This window comes from Arachis duranensis, chromosome 5 (assembly GCF_000817695.3).
Source record: "Arachis duranensis cultivar V14167 chromosome 5, aradu.V14167.gnm2.J7QH, whole genome shotgun sequence".
NCBI classification, from domain to species: Eukaryota; Viridiplantae; Streptophyta; class Magnoliopsida; order Fabales; family Fabaceae; genus Arachis; species Arachis duranensis.
In genome coordinates this window covers 2864868-2888696 of record NC_029776.3, presented here as the reverse complement: position 1 = coordinate 2888696, position 23829 = coordinate 2864868, and the positions used below count along the sequence as shown (strand labels likewise).

General features: G+C 34.3%; 4 protein-coding genes across 4 annotated transcripts; 1 reads left to right on the top strand and 3 right to left on the bottom strand.

Moving 5' to 3' along the window:
• The first annotated feature begins 650 nt into the window (after window positions 1–650).
• Window positions 651–5729, top strand: LOC107487355 (ABC transporter E family member 2). The gene is made up of 12 exons (XM_016107970.3): window positions 651–946; window positions 1364–1449; window positions 1548–1645; window positions 1729–1846; window positions 1934–2023; window positions 2878–3182; window positions 3279–3474; window positions 3841–4026; window positions 4116–4388; window positions 4691–4936; window positions 5034–5171; window positions 5251–5729. Exons 1-11 carry the CDS (start codon window positions 844–846, stop codon window positions 5151–5153), a joined length of 1821 nt encoding a protein of 606 aa, XP_015963456.1. The 5' UTR covers window positions 651–843; the 3' UTR covers window positions 5154–5171; window positions 5251–5729.
• Window positions 5730–8095: 2366 nt separating this feature from the next.
• On the bottom strand, window positions 8096–11080 carry LOC107487276 (F-box/kelch-repeat protein At3g23880). Its single transcript, XM_052261283.1, has 3 exons — window positions 10644–11080; window positions 9816–10588; window positions 8096–8485 (listed from the first exon to the last, which is right to left on the bottom strand). The coding sequence occupies exons 1-2, from the start codon at window positions 10954–10956 to the stop codon at window positions 9876–9878; spliced, it is 1026 nt and encodes a 341-aa protein (XP_052117243.1). The 5' UTR covers window positions 10957–11080; the 3' UTR covers window positions 8096–8485; window positions 9816–9875.
• Window positions 11081–11914: 834 nt separating this feature from the next.
• LOC107487324 (pentatricopeptide repeat-containing protein At4g19220, mitochondrial) lies at window positions 11915–15002 on the bottom strand. Its single transcript, XM_016107942.3, has one exon. The coding sequence runs from the start codon at window positions 14878–14880 to the stop codon at window positions 12013–12015; it is 2868 nt and encodes a 955-aa protein (XP_015963428.1). The 5' UTR covers window positions 14881–15002; the 3' UTR covers window positions 11915–12012.
• A 182-nt stretch (window positions 15003–15184) lies between these two features.
• On the bottom strand, window positions 15185–20455 carry LOC107487354 (arabinosyltransferase XEG113). Its single transcript, XM_016107967.3, has 13 exons — window positions 20052–20455; window positions 19326–19631; window positions 18967–19172; window positions 18552–18657; window positions 17870–18126; window positions 17571–17706; window positions 17198–17292; window positions 17051–17104; window positions 16535–16648; window positions 16276–16374; window positions 16062–16178; window positions 15745–15831; window positions 15185–15631 (listed from the first exon to the last, which is right to left on the bottom strand). Exons 1-13 carry the CDS (start codon window positions 20248–20250, stop codon window positions 15464–15466), a joined length of 1944 nt encoding a protein of 647 aa, XP_015963453.1. The 5' UTR covers window positions 20251–20455; the 3' UTR covers window positions 15185–15463.
• Between the last annotated feature and the right edge of the window lie 3374 nt (window positions 20456–23829).

Genomic DNA, 23829 nt, shown 5'->3' with positions numbered 1-23829 from the left:
AATTTGTGAAAATATTTTTTTTATTTTTATTTATATACAAAATAATTGTTTAGATAGTTTTTTAAAGGCCAACAAGATGGTTTTTGGATTGCTTAACAACTCAATACTCTCAGTATAATTTTTTTTTTCTTATCTATCTATTAAATATTTACAACACAAGCTAATGAAAATACGAATTTTAGAATTTGAATTACAACAGAAATTAAATTTCGGTTTATTTATAAGAATTTTTATCTTATATTTAAAAAAAGGTAATATTATCTTTTATTTAAGAAAAAGATATTCCTATTTCTTAGTAGTAAATATAAAAATAACTAAAATAACAAAAAATATTATATGTATTATTGATAACGATTGCAATATACTTTATTACTAATATATTTGAAAATTAAATAGTATTAGTAACAAATTAAAAAATATTAATCATTATTAAATTTATAAATTCTATCATATATAAATTTTATTATCTTAATTTAAAAATAAAAATTTAATTTTAATACACAATATAAAATATTTTATACCGTTTTATTAAATCAAAATTAAATTCTAAAATTAGATATTCATCTTTTCCTTGTTTGAACCCGAATTGAAACCGACCCAGAAACCCGATTGGAGTGGTAAGAAGGTGAAGCAAGTAAGTAACCCTAGCTTTTGCTTTAGGCCTTTAGCCATATGCTATGTGCTTTTCTTCTGCATAAGAACGTTCCCACCACGCGTCCCTCTCCCTCTCTCTCTCTCTGATCGGTGTTCGGAACCGATCAATTCCTTCCATTCATTCTTCAATCGCCGCCATAACCACAACATCAAAGAAGGCTTTTTTAATCGTTTCTCTTAGGCGGCGAGATGGCGGATCGGTTGACGCGTATTGCTATTGTTAGCAACGACAGGTGCAAGCCCAAAAAGTGCCGCCAGGAGTGTAAGAAGAGTTGCCCTGTCGTCAGAACCGGTAATTCAATCGATTTAGATCTCTTCATTCTCTGTTACGATTTTGTTTTGTGAATTGTGATGGATTTCAAATTCTTTTCTTGTTTTGTTTATATACCTTGATGCCCCCAGCAAGTTTCAATTTTTTGGTACTTCAGCTCAATAATAGATTTAGGGTTTTTTATTTTTTATTTTTTTTGTTTAAAGGTCGTTTCCCCAGAAATTGATGTTATCAGGTTTTTAGTGTGTGAAAAGTTACGTGCGTACACGTGGATTGTGTATTTAAGTTCAAATTTCATACTTTAGCTCAATCATAGATTTGGGTTTTATCCCCTTTCTTTTGGGTTTGATATTTAGGGAAATTGCTGTCTTCGTAGTTTTGTGTTTCTTAATTCTTATGGGGTTTATGGTGACTGAAGAATTGTGTACGTGAGTGCAGGTAGATTGTGTATTGAAGTTACTTCTGCTTCAAAGATTGCTTTCATATCTGAGGAGTTGTGTATTGGGTGCGGTATTTGTGTTAAGGTATTGAAGATGCCGTTCTTGTTGTCATTGTTAAGTTTTGTTTGGTTCTAGTTTGATGCGTTTGTGTTCTGAGACGGTTTTGATATTCGGTGGTGTAGAAATGCCCTTTTGAAGCCATCCAGATTATCAATTTGCCTAAGGACTTGGACAAGGACACTACACACAGATATGGTCCCAATACTTTTAAGCTGCACAGGCGAGTCATTTAGCTGCAGTTATCTAGAAAAATGGTGGCCATATGTTTGCTTTTGGTTGTGATGAATGGAATTAAAATCGCAGGTTGCCTGTGCCAAGGCCAGGTCAAGTGCTTGGATTGGTTGGTACTAATGGTATTGGGAAGTCCACTGCCCTTAAAGTTTTGGCCGGAAAGCTGAAGCCAAACCTTGGTCGTTTCACCGTAATAACTAAACTGGCCTTTCGATTTTTTTGTCCAAAATGTTCAAGGTTTTATTTTGTTCATTTGATTTTACTCTTGCTTCTGCAGAATCCCCCTGATTGGCAGGAGATTCTGACCTATTTTCGAGGATCGGAATTGCAGAATTATTTTACTCGAATTCTTGAGGATGATCTTAAGGTGATGTCTGTGTCCTTATTCTGTATGTATGCAGTGATGTTTTTACTGATTTTCTTATTGTCACAATGAAAATAGTAATCACATATTATTTTCTTTTGCATACCTGTGCATATTGTCAATTCCTTTCTCATTCAAGTCTTCATACTTGATCATTGTTTAATTATGTCCTGGTAGAGGCTTAGTGTCCATTAAGTTAGTTTGTAAAACTGCTTCAAAAGAGAAGCAAATGCAATGATTTTGCAAGTAGGTTCATGGAACTTTATTACTTATTATGTTGTTTCCCTCACAGGTGATTTACAGCATATGTTGTTGTTAAGTTAATGTACCTGAATATATGTTAAGCCAGTTTGTTTTTGTAAATAAGTATCAAGTCACAAAATTAGTTTGTAGGAGACTGCATCAAACTTTGGTATTTGGTACATTAAAATGCCTTATTCTCATAAATATACTATATTAACATTATCACACATGAAATGTTACGTTGAAGTTGAGCACCCATTTTACACTACCACTACCGATATCAACAAAGTAGGTAATACAGAATTGAAAAGCTTTTGAATGTGTTGATGCAAGTTTGAAGGCGTTGTAGATTTAGATTCTCATCATGCACCTAAAATTAAATGCTTTACTTTGGAACAATCACTGTAGGATTCTTTGTCCTAGTGTTCAGAAAAACCGTTTAATTCTGTACTTGGTAATGTGGGTTTTGGTATACTGACAAAATTTTGAGCATTCATTATTCAACTTTAAGCTGATGCTTGAATTTATTTCAAAGGTATCATACTTCTTGTGATAAAAAAAATTGTATACATCTTGGTAGTTGTGCTTATTTTGATTATTTGTGAATTATATAGGCTATCATCAAGCCTCAGTATGTTGACCACATTCCAAAAGCAGTGCAAGGGAATGTGGGGCAGGTGCTTGATCAGAAAGATGAGAGAGATAAGAAGGCAGAGCTTTGTGCTGATCTGGAGCTTAACCAGGTTATAGATCGTAATGTTGGTGATCTTTCTGGTGGAGAGCTCCAAAGGTTCGCCATTGCAGTTGTTGCCATCCAGAATGCAGAGATATACATGTTTGATGAACCCTCTAGCTATCTTGATGTGAAGCAGAGACTGAAAGCCGCTCAAGTTATTCGGTCATTGCTTAGGCCTAATAGGTTTGTGTCTTTTCTTCTGTGTTTTATCTGCTTGAAATCTTGTTCGTGTCACTTTTGATGATGTATGTTGATTTTTTTGCAATTGTCGTTTTCCAGCTATGTAATTGTTGTGGAGCATGATCTGAGTGTCTTGGACTACTTGTCTGATTTCATTTGCTGTTTGTATGGCAAACCTGGTGCATATGGAGTTGTGACATTACCTTTCTCAGTCAGAGAAGGAATTAATATCTTCTTGGCTGGTTTTGTTCCAACAGAAAATCTTAGGTTCCGTGATGACTCTCTTACCTTCAAGGTATGTATAATACTTTTAGACATCTCCCTCTCATATGTACTGGATATAAATACAATTTGGCTGGTGAAACCGGAATGCATAATAAATCATATGGGTTTGCTTTGTTTAAAGATTCCAAAGAAAAATTCAGTGAAATGTTGGAGATATTCAGCTCGTGAAAGAACACCGAATATATTCAGCAGCAGTTCCTTCCTAATTAAAGTTATTATAGAACAAATAATTCCCATCAGTGTTGCCTGATTTACATTAGTGTATTTGAAACATAATAGCTCAACAATGAAAATGTCCTAAAATATTAGAGATGAATTCCTAGGTTTGTGTTTTTATTCCAACAAATCTCACATACCTCACTCTTGCATTGTTTAGGTTGCTGAGACTCCACAGGAAACTGCTGAGGAGGCTCAGTCATATGCCCGATACAAATATCCAACCATGACCAAAACTCAGGGCAATTTCAAGCTTCGTGTTGTTGAGGGAGAGTTCACGGATTCTCAGATTGTTGTGATGCTGGGAGAGAATGGAACTGGAAAGACAACATTTATTCGAATGCTGGTATTCTTTTATACTGTCATATTTGGTATTTTATGGAAATCTGTAATTATTCCACACGTGTAATTACCATACTACTTTGAATTATTCAGGCTGGTTTGTTAAAACCTGACACAATAGAAGGTGGATCTGACGCAGAGATGCCTGAGTTTAATGTTTCTTACAAGCCTCAGAAGATTAGCCCAAAGTTCCAGTCAACTGTTAGAAACTTGCTGCATCAAAAAATACGTGATGCATACACTCATCCCCAGTTTATATCAGATGTGATGAAGCCACTTCTTATTGAACAATTGATGGACCAAGAGGTTGTGAATCTTTCTGGTGGAGAGCTGCAAAGAGTTGCATTATGTCTCTGTCTTGGAAAGGTATTATAAACTTCTTTTTAGAACTGCTCAAGACTGGTTGTGTGCCCTTTAATCGCAGTGTGCATTTTGCCTGCCTGAATTTGGCTTTACCCTGTACATTCTTGAGTAGCTGCATATTTTCCTATCCACAGTTAGTATCTTTATTTCCATATCATGAAAATTAGATTAATAGCTTAATTTTGTTGTGTGAAGCCTATACTATTGGCTCTAGTTTTGTTGTTAGTTTTCTGTCTCTCTAGATGTCTCTGTTATAAACAAAATAGCATGTGAAGATTTCTGACTGTTGCTATTTTACATGACAGCCTGCAGACATTTATTTGATAGATGAGCCAAGTGCATATCTTGACTCTGAACAGCGAATTCATGCTGCCAAAGTCATCAAGAGGTTTATCCTTCATGCGAAGAAAACAGCTTTTGTGGTTGAGCACGATTTCATTATGGCAACTTATCTTGCTGATAGAGTTATTGTTTACGAGGGTAAACCATCACTTGATTGTACTGCCAATTCTCCGCAATCATTGTTGACTGGCATGAACCTTTTCTTGTCGGTAAGTGTCATTATATTCAAGTATTCCATTTTTCCCCGCTTTTGATTTCTGCGCTAGTCTTTCATAATTGATATAATGTATGCCATTGCTGTTGCAGCATCTCGATATCACATTTAGAAGGGACCCAACTAATTATCGTCCTAGGATTAACAAACTTGATTCAACCAAGGACAGAGAACAAAAGAATGCTGGGTCTTACTATTACCTTGACGACTGAGTTTACACTTGCGGACAGGTTTGTCCTTAATGCATGTCTAAAATCAGAATGCTTTTCAATGCCTGCTGGGAACTGAATCTATTCTCTCTTCTTGTAGTTTCTCTAGGCCAACTCAACATTGCTTCAGTTTGAGCTTTTCATGGAATATCAACTTTAGTTCATTTGATGCCTTGGCATATAAGGAGATGATCATTTTGGCCTTGAGGGCATCTTTGGCAATGAATTGAGGAGCCTGTATGCATGCATGCAGGCGGCAGGCCATTATGTTGGTTGGTGCATTTTGTATATTTTATTCCCTAAATATTTAGTGCAGTTGCTTATCACCAGTTTTGGTATGACTTAGGTGGGTGGATATGAATGTTTTACATTAGTTTATATTGGTCTTGTTTTACATATGTTGCCCCAAATTTAGAGGGACAACCATTTGAGTTTAATCTTCTCTTGGGAGCTTATAATTTATTAATTTATGAGTTGGATATGTAACGTGGAGTATTATGTTTCACTCCCTTGTGACTTGATTTTGATAGATGCCTATACTTTGGAATATATTGCCACCGGAGTGGTTTTTACTTTTTATTTACTTTGGTCTGAGCAGCTTATTTTTCTTGAATGCTTAAAAGTTAAGATTCGAACCCAAGATTTGTGGTGACTTGCTAATAATCATTTCATGAAATTTTAGCCATCAAATGAGCCGATTATAAAAGATAAACTATATTCCTTTAATTTTTAATTAGAGTGAACTATCAATCCGGTTCCTGCTTATTTTTTCGGTTTATTTTTCAGAATAACAACACCTGCTTATTTTTCGGAATGATAACATGATTTCTCAATTATTTCTCAAAATAAAAATGTTCCACTTTGGCCACCATCTCTGATTTCCATGAACAACGCATAAGGGTTTATTTGTTACGTTACATGACTGAGCTATCACGTTATACTTGTTGAGGTGATTCTTATGTGCCAATGTATAAGGGTTTAATTGTCTCTAAATTTAAATTTGTTAAGGAATTATTTGTTCTTATCTTTTAAATTAATTTTTTCAAATGATTTTTTATTTATTATATTAATATATTTTTTAATAAATTATTGAATATATAATATAATAAGTACAATTTAATTAATAAATTATTCAAATTTAAAAATAATATTTATTATAAAATTAAATATTAAAATTCCTTTGAGTAATATTAAACTTAATTTTTTATCTTTTAAAACTAAATTAATAATTTCATTTGATATCTTTGTATTAAAATACACTATCAGCAGGTTATTAATACTAAATGAAATAAAACATAATGTATATTATGAAGACCATTTATAAATTCAACAAACTCAAAGTATCAATAATATTATTAATCTATTAATAATACATATTGTCATAAGATTATAAGATTATAGATCGATGAAGATTTATCAATATAAGAATAATGTAGATTAATTAAAATTTTATGTATGTTAAAATTCAATTATTTACATAGTATAACTAAGAATTAAATTTACATATATTTTACTCAAAATCATTATATATGACTATATATTACAAGCAATTGAGCAAAAGGGAAGTTTTTTGACATTTCTCAAAAAAAGGAGTGTCATTTTCTCTTAAAAATACAAAGCACATGCTCTTTTAATTTGTTGAAATTAATATCTTTTTGTATTTTCAATACTTAGAATTATGCATCAATTAATTTTGATAATAATAATATTAGTACAGATTAGTTTATTGATTTTTTTTGTTAAGGTTAACATTGACTTTGACTTTTAAGTTACTTCTCATCAAAGAAGAAATTCATCAAAGAAGAAGCAGCTGGATCTTGAGAGAAGCTCTGCTGCTAATTCTGACTAAATTAAGCTCTCTCTCTTTCTCTCTTCTTTTAGTGAGGTCCAAAATTAGAAGGAGAGACTGTAATAACATCTGCTGATAAAATCAATAAACCAAAATTTGGTCCTCATGGCTCTCTATTTTATCCTATTCTTTTGTTCTAACCTGTTACTAATTACTTAAGAATAATCATCATTAACCGATTAAAGTATAATTGTTAATCCATTAAATACTAAGAAATTTGTTTGTGAAAAATTTGTGTGCTATTAATCCTTACTTACACACTACTTCTCTTGTAAACTAATACTGTAATTTACTGGTAACTGTAAGGTCTTATTTAAACCAAAAAAAATATGGCTGCTGCTATTGTGGGAGGGGCATTACTCTCTGCTTCTGTTCAGGTGCTGTTGGATAAAATCATTTCCACTAGTGTATATAAAAAGTTTTACCCATAATTAAAGTGATCTGCGTGCAAATTAATAAATAAGATTACTTCAAACATTACAGAACAAAATGAGGAAACACCCAAAATTGAAGTAATCTGTGATCCAACAATAATAAGGAAACACCCAAAATAATCACAATGACCTGAACTTTTTCCTACGCCTACATGAAATGGCAAGCATTTAAAATAAGCATAACTCTGAAGAGGAATTGAATTTTAACAGGGTTGAAATTTTAAAAAGTTAAATGATACTCTACTATCTACCACAATAATGCAATAAACCCTAAACAGATAAACATATTGGGTGTTAATATTGCAATTCACATCAAAAACAGATTCAGTGTCAATATCCTAACTTACAACTAACTTCATTATATTATAATTTGCAAATACTAGCTCACTTTTTCATGACATTATCTTGAATAAATTCAAAATAAATTCACCAAACAACATATTTAGAACCAAAATTAGCATGATGAATAAACAGGAACAACAGTTAGTCAAACTAAGGGAACACCAAAAGTATTTACGGCACCCTGATCTTCTGTATCCATAAATGAAATGCAGGGGTTTAAAACCACTTGCATGATTTCAGAAGAATTCATAGAAGTCAACCGTTGACAAGCAACTTAATTGAAACATCATTACTAAGATTGAAAATATTGCTCTTGGTCTTCAATATAACAAGATATTGTCATAAAATGTCTAGTTGACCATAAGATATGATAGCACCCATGGAAATCATGAAAACAAGTAAATATTTTAAAGGAACTAATAACATTGGCAAAGGAATCACCACACATATATATCACCTAATAACTGCTTCTAGTTCTATAAAATTTTGGTTCTTAATCTTCACTGCTTACATTCCTATGCTTGCAATAACATGCTACACATGTTGTATCATCTAAAGTTCTCAACATTACGGTTGCAACATGCTAAGATCTAATCACTATAACTACTACTAGTAGGAAGTACCATTCTTGTACCCAAGCCATATGATTCAAGCTCTATTGCACTCTTCTGGTCTATCTTTGTAATCATTGGTGTCACATTTTCCAGACCCTGCAGATAGAAATTGTTGTTTATATTTCCATTGACAACTAAGTCTGTAATTTAGTAACTTGCATATACGCACTTATTTTTCCATTCACTTCTTCCACAATGAAAGTTTTGCAAGCTATTAATAAATAAATATTGATCGAAATTTGTTGGAATAAAGTTTAAACAAAGAGAGAGAAAGAAGGATTTTAAAAAAAGACATAATGTCAATTGACTTTTAGCATTGAAACTTATTGTGACATAATGCATCAAACTTATCATTTTACAGTTCAATGTCAGTTGTGACTTTTAGCAGTATATTTTCTAGTGCATTGAAACAAATTTTCAGCTGCTAATGTGATATGTAATTCTTGGACTTGATAATTTTGTTGACAAAACAGCAATAGAACACTAAAAGCAGCTCCCTCATTAAGTTTTTGTTATGATACCCCTCCCCTCCCAACCATCCCTCTACAACATCATTTTAAGATCTTAAGTACATCTAACTTTTCTAGTGGCAAAAAATTCTCTCATTAGTCAATACTTCATCATCTTTTCTTCGTATTAACTATTTCACAGCAACAAAATTCAGAATACACATAGTTACCATCCTATTAGACATGTATGTAACAATCTAACAAAGCAATCTTATTTTAGTTGCTATCCTATTAGACATGTATCTAAAGATTCAAGAAATCATATGCTGCATGACAAATTTACTCCGAAGAAAAAAAGAACTAAAAACAATCCTCTGACACGTAAGTTTTTTGGTTCCAACACTATTGGAAATGGAGATACACAGGATCAAAACCACCTTCACATAGCCACATAATTTCCACGGAAAAAAACTAATGAAGGTATATACATCATAAATAGAGCATCTACATCATAGATAGGGCATACTTAGGGTACTTTTGGCAGGGTAATAGGATGTCATAATTTATTTCCATCCTTATATTATTCATTCCTATTAGTACAATCCAATCCCATGACTACTATAAATAAGATTTCAGCTTGCCATCAAGCTAGTTCACCATACAAAACATACGTCATGAAAAGATAAAGTAACCAATAACTAAATAAAGTGAAAATTTCATTACTTTTACAATGGGATAGTCGCGAAAATCATTCTTCACTCCAGAAAATCATGTTCTAGATTCTTACTAATGAAAAAATCAACGCAACTTCATTTGTCTTTAAACTTCATCTAACAACTAGCAAAAATTAATAAACTTATGCAACAAGTAGTCATGATAAGGATGTTAGAATTTTATGCACCTGTATATATAAAGTTTTTGGATCCAACAACAAGAAGTAGCCAAAGTAAGGAAACACCCAAAATAATCACAATGACCTGAACTTTGCTGACAGAACAAAAAGCTGCAGAAGCAAAACTTTGAATAGGAACCAAATTTTAACAAAGCTGAACCAAGCTCTCAACATAATCAAATGCATCGATGTAATGAGTGTTGGAGGAGATATTAACGCGTTTAACACTATTATCTCTTCGGTCATAAAAAACTGCCTCAGAATCATGCCTGCCTCTCAACATGAAGACATTTCCATTCACAAGTACAAATCCTGGAAATAGGCATTCAACACCGAGATGGTGAAAACTAATCTTTAGCAATTGAGTCCAAGAATTTTCATCTCCAAACTCCTTCATTTGCCATGCAATAAAATGAGTGCTGTTGTAATCATGAAGAAGATACAGGCTATTTCCCCAAACTCCCAGAGTTGGCTCTTGACCGGGGATCTCATCGATACCCTTTGGAAGCGGAATCTGTTTACTTGTATCGGATTTCAGGTCAAAAGAAACAAGCATTAACATATCAAGTGTAACAGCATACCAATCATAATCAGCTCCATGCGGGTTACGGAGAGCTATCCAATTAAGAGTGCCACCGATGAAGTAGCCATTATCTTGACAAGAAAACGGAAAAGCAGGAAAACTCTTGATCCTCTTCCATGAACTGCCACCAAAGCTATAAACTTGCGTAATCAGTGTTCCAGAAGAATCCCAAATGATAGCCAGTACCTTGTAACTGCCACTTGACTCATCGTACCCAAATCCAAGAGCATTGAGCATATTGACACGTAAGCACGGCGAGTTCTCTGAAATATACCCTGTGAGAGGGTTCAATAAACGCACCCAGATATCCCAAATATCCGTTGCATGAACCCACAACCCAGTCGTTTACGTGTAGAGAGTAGCGATTCTCTTGAGCATCAAGAGTAGATGATGGATTCTGGATGAAAGACTCAACGCTACTAAACACTAAGCCCCATTTATTTTCTTCGTCGAGGGGCGTAAAGAGGAGGATGGCATTTTTGGGTGAACGGTGAAGCTGAAGTTTGACGAAGTGAGGGTCGGAGATGATGGAGTTCCATGACTTGCACACAAGCTTCAGCCGCGTCAGCCAAGAGAGGATCTCCATCACCACCACTTCACACAAGAGGACCGCCGCTGTTGGGTCTTCAGCCTCCATCTGCATTCCCGTCTTCTGAAAACGAAAAATTTGTGATCGCGCACAATGTTTTTTAAATTTGAATAATTGAAATAGTGTTTTACAGTATTCTTTCAATTTATTTAGTAGTGGAATTTTATTTTTTATTTACCTTTCTTCTGTACAGTGGTACTAATTTTTTTATTTAAAATTTAATTTGAAAGATAATTATTATAAATTTCCTTAAATAGCAGTTACATATAAAGCATCTCACTTTTTCTTTTTCGTGTGGAAGAGAGAAGAGTGTAGCCTCTTCTCACATCATCCTGAAATACACTCTTCTCTCTCTCACAAAAAAGAAAAAGAGTTTAGGGGGGTTACTTTGTCTCCTAAATACAAATTAAAATTGTCCACAAATCTAATATTCAAGACAAATAGTAAAATAGTTAATAACTCGTGGGAATCTTTCTTAACTATATAACATAGATTTGATTTTATGTCTTTACCATGTAATTTCAAGTCTCAACATAAACATAAATAGAAAATAGTCGTAGCTAAACGCAACTTACAGATAATTTAACCAAATATTAATTTCTAAAATATTTTCTAGAATTGCATCATACACATTGTGAAGGAGGATGCTCTCGTTAATTTAATTAAAGAAACCATGGAGTTTACATTACACTCCTGATGGCATTGTCGAATAGAGAGGTTAGTATAACTATTCAGTCATATAGTAGTTACTAAAGGATGAATGAAATTGAGAAGATATAGTAGAAAAAACTTCAGCAAAGATATTAAAATTTTATTGAATAGAAGTGTTGCTTATTTTAATTATGTGGTGTATATCTGTTGTAATCATGTTTCAAATTTGTTTCTAGCCAATTCTCAGTTTGAACATGATACTTTGCTTAAGGGGTAAAAAAAGCTTTAAGAGAGTGTCTAATCAAATCTACTCTGCATCTTGGTAGATATTTTCATTAAGAAGGGGTGGATCAAATGATAGATATGAGACTGCTCACTATAAAACTAGATTTACATATCTACAATTTAAAAGCATTTCTATTAGTAATTAACTTTATCCCTTGAAATTTGATTAATTTTTTAAGCACTCTCCTGTCCCAAGCCAACATCAATAAGGCTATAGCCTGCAGCCTTTTTTAATCCTTGGTCCTGTACATACTCTCTCAATTCAGTGGCATCTTTCCAGCTTCCTGCAGCAACATACATATTTGACAATGATATGTAATATCCAACATTCTGAGGATCCACTTCAAAGAGATGTTGAGCTACTTGTTTCCCCAACTTGATTGCTCCATGATAGTTGCATGCACTTAGAAGTGTTCCCCATACACCTGAAGTGGCCTTTGATTCCAAGCCTTTTGTATACTCATAAGCCTCATCAAGCCTACCTGATTTACCTAGCATGTCGACCACATAAACTTGATGCTCAATCTCTGGTTCCACGCTGTATTCCTCTAACATTCGGTTGTAGAACCAAAGACCTTGGTTAACTAGTCCTGAATGGCTGCAAGCAGATAATAGGCTAACAAAAGTGCTCTTTGTCACCCTTGTTCCTGATTTGCACATTTCATGGAAGAGTTCAATTGCTTGCTCTCCTTTTCCATGATATCCATATGCAGCAATGGTGGAGTTCCAAGCTGATTCTGACTTCTCTGAGTGTCTAAACACTTTGAGAGCAATGTCCAGTCTTCCACAGTTGCTGTACAAGTCTACAAGAGCTGTTGCTATGAAAGAATTACATTGAATTCTGGACCTGAACACATGACCATGAACTTGTTTTCCATGTCTTAGGATGCCAAGTTGAGAACAAACTGACAGAATACTCACAATGGTGAATTCATTTGGTTTGAACCGAAGATCACGAAAGAATTCCAATGCTTCTCTACTTTCTTTATTATGAGATAGAGCTGAGATCATGCAGTTCCATGAGCATAGGTTGGGAACAGAGCAGAATTTGAAGACTACTCTGGCACTGTCGATGTCCTCGCATCTGCCATACATGGTAATTAGCGAGTTTTGAACACGTGTATCTGACTGCAAAGGAGATTTGTGGGTAAGACCATGGAGAGTTTTTCCTTGGCTGAGTAGTCCTAGGTTTGCACAAGCTGACAAGACGCCCACAATGGTTATGGAGTCATGGTTGAAAGCAGCTAATTGCCTCATCAAACTGAAAGTTTCTAAAGCCTCTTGAAAATGGTCACCTCTTACACAACCTACAATAAGAGTGTTCCATGAACCGATATCTGCAACTGCAGAGTTCTCTTGCAAAATTGAGAAACCAGCTTTCAGGTCACCACAATTGATATACATGTGCATGAGAGAATTTACAAGAAGAATGTTGTTCAAAAATCCAGATTTTAACTTCCAGCAGTGAATTGATCTTCCAAAGTGGAGACTATCAAGGGAATCACAGGAAGAAAGAATAGCAAAAACAGTTGAAGGACTGCAATTTGGAACCCGGTTTAGCAACTCCCTGAACAAGTCTCGAGCTTCCTCAGAATAACTGTTTTGGGAATAGCCAGATATCATTACATTCCATGATACCAAATCTCTCTGTGAGGCAGAATTGAACAAGATCCTGGCTTTCTCCACAAGGTTGAACTTTGAGTACATGTCTATCAGGCTGTTCAGCATAGGAAGATGATCAGGTACCATCTGTCGTCGAATTGCGAATGCATGGATAGTTCTTCCTTCTTTGGAGAGCAGAAGCTCTGCACATAGTGGAAGTATGGTGGTAAATGTTACAACATCAGGTTGGAAAGATCCTGTTCTTTGCATTTCAAGCAGAAGATCAAATACTTCATTAACTTTTTCATTTGAAGCAAATCCTTCCATCATTGCATTCCAGGAAACGACATCTTTCTGTGCTATTTCCCTGAATACTGTCTCAGCGTCGCTGATGTCGCCACTTTGTGAATACAACGAAATGAGAGAGTTGGAAAATGAAACATGTGATCTGTCCCTGTAACCTAGTTTGATTCCCTGCCCATGAATGGACTGGCCAAAAGCCAACTTTCCCAACCTTGAAGAAGCCGAAATAGCACAAGATAGACCAATGCAATCGGCTGTTTCTCCAGCACAAGTCATCCTTTTGAAGTAATATAGTGATTTCTCTGGATCATTATTGTAAAGGCTCCCTCTCATTATTGAATTCCATGAAACAACATCTTTATATTCCATCTCTTCAAATAGACTCTCAGCGGAGCTTAGATCGCCGCACTTTGCATGCATATCAGTTAAAGCATTACCTAGACTGATATCCACAAGCATCCCAGATTTTACACTCAAACAATGAATTGCCTGTCCATGTTCAAAATTTTTCATGTGGAGTGAAACTGATACCATAAGCAATAGAGTGGTGGAATCAAACCCAATTTGAGCCTTACTCATTTCATCTAAGAATCCCAATGCTCTACTATAGCAGTTATTTTCAAGACATGCTGCAACAATGGCATTCCAAGCTATGATATCTCTGTTGTTAATCTCACCAAACAAATCTCTTGAAGATTTGAAATCTCCAGCCTTGGAATAAACAGTGAGTAGAGATGTTGAAATAGGTAGGTGACCTAGAGCACCTATTTTTAAGGAAGCACAGTGAGCAACATAGGCAGTCACAGTTCTTGGTCTTTTGAGGGACAATCTAATGTAATCAAGAACTAATCCAAAATCAACATTATTGACATGAAAGCTCCTTTGTGGCATTTCCTCGAACAGTTGAATGGCAGTAGAAAAACAATGACCAAAAAATGACAACAGAGGACGAGAATTTGATAGAATAAGATCTCTTTGCCCCTTAAAATTTCTGAACCTTCCCTTATGGTAGTTCTGTGAAGAAAATGAATTGGATGATGGTGATCTTCTTGGTGGAAGAAAGGCTAAATTTTGAGAAGCCCATCTTGTTATATGCTTTATGAGCAATTGAAAAGGAAAAGCTACCCATGTTCTCATTTTCACATCACTGCAGAATACGAAAAATCTTGCAATGAAAGGCTTGCATTTGCAAAAGAGAAATTTCCCTATTTGATGTGTAGGGTCTAGGATTTCTGGAGCAACTGCCAACTCAGGTGTTGATGTGGATTATCTTGTTCTATAACTTTTTTTTTCTCTCTTTTATTTTTAACACGAATTTGTTTGCAAAAGAATTTATTGAACTATTGTGTTAGGCATTAGGTGTTATATTTCCATAATCTAATGTGATTAGTATTAAGTTTATTATAAAACATGCAATTCAATATCAACCAAGATATCAACGTGCAAAAACTGCAACCTCATGTTAAGACATTGTAGGCTTCACTTTCTTTTTTCTTGCAATGTTGAAAACTTGGTACAAGGCAATTTTACTTACAATTGTTACACAAGAACCAGTCTCATCTCAGTGGTAACTTACATCTTCAAAGTGGATACAGGATTCTTTAGACTCTTTAGCTTCTGTAAGTATGGAAACCTTGGTCTTGACGACGAATCAGAAACCAAACCATCTTTTAAACTCTTGCGTGTATTACTATTAACAAACATAATCCTGAATTTGACCTCACCAAGGTGGATGATCATCTGCAGAAGTTTGAGGAGGGAGCGGCGTCCATCCAGGTTTCTCGTCCCAGTACATGTCATAATAAATGTGACCCGGGGTGTGATCCAACACACAGCACCATATGCCTAAATACCGTTTGACGCGTTTTCGGAATTTTTCTTCCCTTTCCTGATTAAAACCAGAAAGGATGGTAACCAGGACTGGATGAATCAACACAAGTTTCTTTTCATTATGCAACATACTAATAGAAAAATTCCAAACAGCAGACAAAATGGCCGTACCTTGTCGGTGAATCCTGCAAAAGCATCTTGCATCGAACTGAACTGAATGACTTTTACATCCTTGAATGACAGGAACACTTTCTGGTACTGTGAATTCAAGCAAAACTACGAATTTCAAATGCAAGTAAAATGAAAATATTGTAGAGTCTATTTGTAGTTCTTTCTTTGTATCAGCTCCTTAATGCAAGTTAAGGAGTTCCCTTGGTAGAACCAAAAAAGTTCTAGCATTCTAATATGATCATATCAGTGTACTTTATAAGGTTGTTTCGAAGAATTTGAACTGAATTCAATACTTAGCGGATCAAAATTTCAAATACCATCTCTTCATTGCTATGCTTTGGAAATTTAAGTACTCCCCCAATGGTATTATCTGATGCATTGCAGTCTTGACTGCCTTCTTTACAGAGCTGAACATCAAGCCATGATCTTTTAACCTGATCAAGAATCCAACCATGATTTTCACTCAGTAAACTACAACAATATAGCAGAACTCATGATCTAAAATTTGATGGAACTTGGAATAATATTCACCTCAGGCGGCAGAGAGGGATTATCAAATAATGAGTACTCTCTAATATCTATTCGAGGGCCAAACTCTTCCTCGGGGAGTTCTTTCAACATGACATTCACCTGCAATGGGGCCAATAATATATGGTCATGGGAAAGAGGGTGGTGAAGTAGATAAGGTTTTGAGATCTTTTCTTTTCCCCCTTTATGTAGCATTGCCTTGCAACTAAAGCATAAATGAACAATAATAACAATAAAGGTCACCAAATCAAAAGGGAAATACCTCAAATACATGATCCAAAGGACAGAGAAAAGGTTGTCTGGTCATAGACCCCTCTAAAACGCCAGGATGGGGGAACCATAGCCTATCAAGCCTGCACCATATTGGAGGCATGACCTAAAACACATATATTAGAACCGATTTTAAGATCATTAAATATAATCTATGAAGACAGAATAAACTGAAAAAACAAAAAAGAATATTATCATAGCCGATTACTAAGAACCACTTGAACACTCAAATCGATTACCTTAATCAGATATCATGGGCAACATGTTAGGCAAAGATATTTTGAAAGGTAGAACTCCTTGCAAATTTATTAACTTGGAAGTAATTCGATAATTGATACTTACTTTGTTTTGTCCACATCCATAATCTTATAAGAAAAGCATATAAATCATGGGGACATAATTCCAGGTCCTCCTCAGAGTGTTACTTGTTCAAGATGAGTGCTGCTACCTATCACTAAAAAACATGCATTTAATATGCAATTTTTAGATTCCAGAAAACAATTCTCACCAGTGTTCTGTTCAGAATGGAAGCAATAGCAAGAGCTGTCCTAATCTGTTTTATCTGCACAAATTCATTTTATGTATCACAAACTACAACATAAAAATTTCTGTTCAAAATTTATAAGCGAAAAGGATCAGGTATATACATGCATACTTGGTAATTAACAAGAGTAAAATGTGATCCAACAGTATGATTCCCACTTAACAACAAGCTTTTTGGAATAGATGGCTTAAATGACAAGAATCCTCCTGGAAAAGTTCATCCAAGAGTTAGGCTGCTGTAATTTAATGAAAAGGAGTCAAAACGTCCAAAAGCAGACCCGTTTAGGTGACAGTTAACTATAAAAGTATGAATGTGAAAGCCCGCTTGAAAGATGGACAGCATGGAAATTTCTCAAATGCATGAAGTACTAAGTAACAAGCATAGACAAATGCAAATAGTAATTCTCAGTTCTGCAATGAAAAATAAAATTAAGTGAATGATCTCCTCAACAGAATAGCAGGAGGCAGGAGCATTAACTAATTACCAGGAGGATTATAGTATTCTGGTGGATCACGGAAGAACATGGCTTCTCTCAGTCGGTGGCGCTTTCCTTCAGTCCCTGCAAATTGAAATGTTGTGTGCACTGCATATGGTTCCAGCCTGAGTTGCTGATACATAGCCTATACAATGATAGCATCAAGAATATTAATAGTAATGAGATCACAGGGTCCAACAAAAACTCCTTTAGATAACTTGCGTAAAACAGAACCCATCATATGTAAAATCAAGCCAAAAAAGAAAAGAAAGAACTCAAATGGTTGAAATTGTTTAACTAGATCCAACCTGGATAAAATATGTGTGGCCACTACAGAAGATACTAGCCGGTAAAATTCCCAGCTTTAGATTTCCATCATAAGCATAAACAAGCCCACTGTCTTCATCTACAGAAGGTCCTAACTGCCTGTGAACAATATCATTAAAGCCAGTCTGATCCCATATCTTTTCATCAGCTAGAACCAATTCTTTCCATTCCAAAGCCAATGTTTTCGCAGACTTTGTTGGTCTCCAATGAAAGATTCCAATGTTGTAGGCAGCACCGACTATTTAAGATGATAGACAGTAAAATTAGTATATGGTCAGAAAGAGTGAGCCACAGGATGTATATCTCAGTAAGATTAAATTTTGTTTCTGAAACCAGAGAATACCAATAATACATTAATACTACAATAGAAAACTTCATCCTGAAAATAAATTTTGCTGGTTTCATATCTTAAGTCATTCCAAAAGCATGATGAGGAAATCTAAAATGATGCCTGAAAAACTAAGTGTGTACAAGATGACATAAAAGGTGACTATCATTATAAGGAGCATTCTCATGTAAATAGGTTTCACTTGATTATCACTTGCAAATGATATGTTAAGAGTTCAACATGACTCATAATTATGCAGTTGCAATAAATAAGCCCCACTAGAAAAGAACACTAAAATCTAAATCATTAAGCTCTGTTCATTATCAGATATTCACCTTCTTGCCAAACTTCCAGACTATCATCAACAACTGTTGGTATAACTTGATCGCTAGACGTCAATACATCTGCTTCAGGATAACGAGCAAGATATGGAAGGGGGTTCTGCTCCAAAATCACCAAATTGAATATATATTTGAAAAACAACATATATAAGAAGTTGAGAACAATCACATACTAGTGTTGGAGACATCCTTAACTACGAGGATAAAAGGTTGATATAATGTGATAATGGAACATAAAACATGTAGCAAAAGGATAAAATGAAACCATACTAAATAAGATTAGTGAAAAAGAAATATAACAAGGTCAAAAAGAAACTTGTTCAATTTGGATGATGCACAAAAGAACTTCGCAAGCTTATCAGTCACCATTATAAGCAAACAAAAATATTGAGAAAATGGAGGAAAGTACCTTCAACCAAACCATGTCAGTGTCACACATCAATAGTTCATAACCAAAAGGAAGTATTGAGTTTATCAGAATAACTTTCTCTCTCCCCATCTTATGAAATGTTGGAGAACCCCAGCCAACATCCACTGTGCTCATATGGCTATCCATGTCAAATACTGGAACCCCTTTCCAAAACAGTGCCTCCAACACTTTGGTGTCCATTGCACCTAAAAGTTAGATTTCAAGCTCATTTAACAAAATCTTAACTAGTCAACTGTAAAGAATACCTAACATGCTTAGGAAAATGTCATGGCCAACTAAACAAAAACAATATATAAGAAAAAAGAAAAAATAATGAAGGCTTAAACGGCGATGCTCACCGACAAGATAATTAGAGACTCCAAGATCATCCAGGTGTCTAACCCAAGTCATAATAAAGTCCATGAATGCATAATTCCCAAAAGTCACTATTACGATGTTATCTTTCACTCTTTGCTGAACCAGTTCTTTGGTCAGTCGGAAATCCTCCAAAGGTGGCATCTTTTTAGGGTGAGGCGGTGGTGGAACATCCAAAACAGGTCTTTTCCATAATACTTTTTGTGTTTCTGGGGTTGAAGGGTGCACATCATGCACAGTTTCTGACTTAGAAAAGTTGAGTGTCTGATCTGTAGGACCACGACCCTCATCTGGAAAAGAAAAATCCAAAACCCTTTTCAATTAAAAGTTTAAAATCCCACCAACACATGACAGGCTGAAAAGTATGTTACACAAGCCAATAACAAAATCCGGTGAAGGTGACAAACTAACAAATAAAAAAGGTCTATATTGAAAGATGCCAACAATCCATTCATTCAAACAAACCCACTAATATAGCATCAAAGGCAGGTAAAACTAATATCACTGCATGTTACCAGACTCTTAATACCAAAGGGTGCTCCACATTCAAGCCAAAACTGCCAAGTAACAAGAAAAGGCATGATTTTGATGCTAAAAAAGAACATGCAACCAATACATCAGAAGTTTATCAATAATTGATGTCATAGTCAGCTATATGACTTTTATCAAACAGCTTCAATGCATTAAGAATAGTTAGAGTGAGTGAGTACCTGAAACGGGAGAGGAAGGTTGAGAAGACAAAGAGAACCATGTGGAGGAAGAGGAATCAGGTGAAGAAGGGTTGGCAGAGTAAATAGCGGAGAAGACGTAGCATGTGGAAACGACGAGGCCAACGATGACAACTGTGTAGATCGTCAAGAACAGAGGCCGAGAATGTGTGACTTCTTCGCAGGTTTTAACCAACCCCATCTGATTCTGGTTCCTCTGTCTCGCATTCACAAATCATCACCCTTTGAATCCATCTTCGTCCTTGAAATTGAAAGACGGTAAAAGTTAGATTTTGGTGCAGATTGCTGTTTCCCAAATTTGACTCTCTTCTGTTTGTTCTGTTCTGATTTCTCAGTGTTGTTGTGTTCTACTCCTTGCTGCTTCTGTTTAGCGTTCAAAGACATGAATTTTTTTTTTTCTAAATTAATATTACTATAAATCAAATCATTTTAAAACCTTTTAGTATAACCAAAATTTATTGGAAAAGAACGTATGTGATAAGAATCTTTTGGGATTAATTTAAGTATCTATTTATTAAAGATTTACAAATAAATTCTAATTATGGGGTTGTTTATTAGCGACTTTAGTTGTCGTCATCAGGTTACCAAACTCCTTTTATGATAGACACTCTTTTTTCTAAAGTTATTAAAATATTTTGTCGAGTTTTTTTAGAGAGAATTGTCTCGTATTCCTAGGTATTCTACCTATTCAACGGTGTTGGTTTCGGATACAAATACCCTTTTATTGAAGGTCGTTCGAGTTTTTTTTTAGAATAAGGCATAGGTTACTTCAGCGCTATAGCATCTGGCACTCGAACATTAACTCGAGATATTTTCTCTACCCTTTTCTTGTCCTAAAAAAGCAAGGGAACCTTGCGTCTTTGAATCGATATGGTTAACCTAACCGCTTTCGTCTTTTGGGACCAACAATAAATAATATAAAAATATTCACATGTTATCCATAGATTATGCTTTTCGTCTTGATCTTAGGCCGTAACTCACCCTTCGTAGATGAGGAAGAATCCTTAAATTTTTAAGGCATTGGATTCTCACCAACGTTTGTGTTACTCAAGCTGATATTTTTACTTTTGCTTCGTCTACCATTGCTCGCGCAGGTCCTTTTTTGTAAGGCGTAACATTTCTCTGCTAATTCATTTTTACATCCCACAACTTCAACAGATTTCTTATCTATTTATCTTCAACGTAAGAGCGTTCAATTAGTGGACTAGTTTATTACACACTTTTTTAAAAGTGGTTGTTTCTAAACAAACTTTCTGATTATCTTGACATTCCCGCCTTTTTTATCACTCAGCAATCATTTAGAGACTTTAATTTTTTGTCTTATATATTTTAATTAATAATTTTTAAAAATGTTATAATTTTTACATGATATATTTATAAGATATTTTTTATTTCATTAACTTATTTTATTGACTCAAATAATTAGAATTAATTCATTATATCAATTATTTAATTTATTTAATTCAAATATGCATTATTTTATTTAGTTTATTGTCACCTTATTGTTTAAATGGTTGTTTATCAATTTTTTATTTTTTATTTATTTTAAATTTCAAAAAATTATTCATTATTTATATTTTTTATTTTAATATAAAATCTAATATTTTTATTTGAAACCTTTTTTTTTTTTGGTCTTAATGAAGCCTTGATCTCAATCAAATAAACTCACTTTTGACCAAAACATTCAATCAAGGCAACTCTCCTTTATCAAAAGAGACTCATTTTTTTTCATGGATTGGACAACTCCCAATCTTAGGCATTACATCTATACACCCATGTATTATACACTCACACAACTCACTCACACACACTACATGGAAGTACACATAAATAGTTCTATATTCCTTCGAGAGGACTTGAACCCGGTGCAGCTCTATAAAAAGCACACAAAGTGATCATCTAACCCAGGCCTCGGCTGCAAAAAAAAAAGAGACTCATTGAAAAATGTCGAAAGAATCCACCTATGTGGGCCAATATTCAAGGCTACCTTCATGGTCCATGGGCCACTCTGTGAGGCATTGTCTTGAAAATTCCCATAGGCCCATATTCAATATCTATTTATAGTGATTAGGGTTCATGATACCCTTCATTGAAAATTCATGTGCAATTAATTTTCACATTAGTTAAACCCAAAAAAAAATAAAAAAAATCCAATCACTTACATAGAATTTTGTGAATAGATCATCTCAAATGAATTTTATCCACGTCCAAAAAAAAAAAATGAATTTTATCTAATTGTCAAATGTATAATTTTGTTATTGGTTGACAATTGACAGTATAGACCCTATTAGTACAGGTCCCACAAAAAGTATCCAATCAAGAAAATATATCATTGACCTTACTTAAATAAATATTCTATAAAAAAAATGTTTTGTATGTTAGGTGACAGGTGTTGATGATCACCGAAGTCAAAGCAAACTAGCAAGTAGACCCAATTGTCAATTAAGGTGAGTAAACTCCAATGGATTAATCACTAATGTTATAAATACAAATAAATTATTCAAAGTTTAATTTAATTTCTTCTCACGTGGTGGCTGTCAAAGCAACCAGTTTTTCAATTCAAATAAGAGATCAGAGGCAAATTCAATAATAAGGGGACTAAGTCTTCACATAAATAATTAAGAAAAAATACTGAGAATAATGTTGCATGCATGTCTTGTGTGTAAATAGAATAAGAAGACTTTTATGACAGATAATAATGTATTATGTTAAGGAGTGTAAAGTTCTTTAGAAAATAATTTGTTATTAGAGATAATTAAAATAATAAATTAGTATATTTTAGGTTTTTAACTTTTTATAATGTTATTCAAGATATGGCTAACCTGATTAACAAGGTTAATTACCTTTTAAAATCTAAAATTAATATAAAATATAATAAACAAAAGTTTAATATTTCTTTAATTAACAAAAATTATATAATTCTTTACTTAGTAAGAAGTCAAACATTTAAAATAAACTGACTTTGGTTTATATTTGTTTTTTTGTGACCGAACATAATATAAAGAAAAAGAATCTAAGAGAAAGAGTAGCACTCCTCTCTAATAATAATGTATAAATTATTAGAGGGCAGTAACCACTCTAGGTATACCTGCTTGTTTAAAAGCAGCAGTCTTAGCCATTAAATTAGCCGCTCTGTTTGTTGTGCGCTGGATGAGCACTAAAGTAGCTGTCTAATTGCGCTGAAGCATCTCTTTGATTTTGTCAAGCAGATCAGAATCATTTCTAATCATGCTGGTTGTACCTCGCGAAACAAGAAGAAACGCATCAAGATTATCAGTTTAACATATGACCTCTTTGCACTCGCAATCCCAAGCCATAACAAGCCCTCTCCAAATAGCATAAAACTCACAACAGAGAACACTAAAAAGAGGTATACTGGCAGAACAACATTTCATCCAAATTCCCATGCTATCTCTAATAATACATCTAAAACCAGCTAATTGCTCATTTTAAAAAACGCTTGCATCGCAGTTCACTTTACAGACATTCATTGGAGGTGGTTCCCAATTATAATGCAAAGAAGAAGGAATAATATGTTTTGGTTGGTAACAACCTTAGAGAAATCTCGAGTAGCATGTTGAACTAAGTGAACAATTTTCTCCTTACTCCATGGATCATCTTGATGGAAGATGTCATTGTTTCTATCCCTCCAAATCTACCAAAAAGCCGCTGCAAAGAGAAACTCTTTTTTAGAACGAATCCAAGACACAAAATCCAAACTAGAGTCATCAGCGGTCATTCCCAAATTTAAGCTAATCCA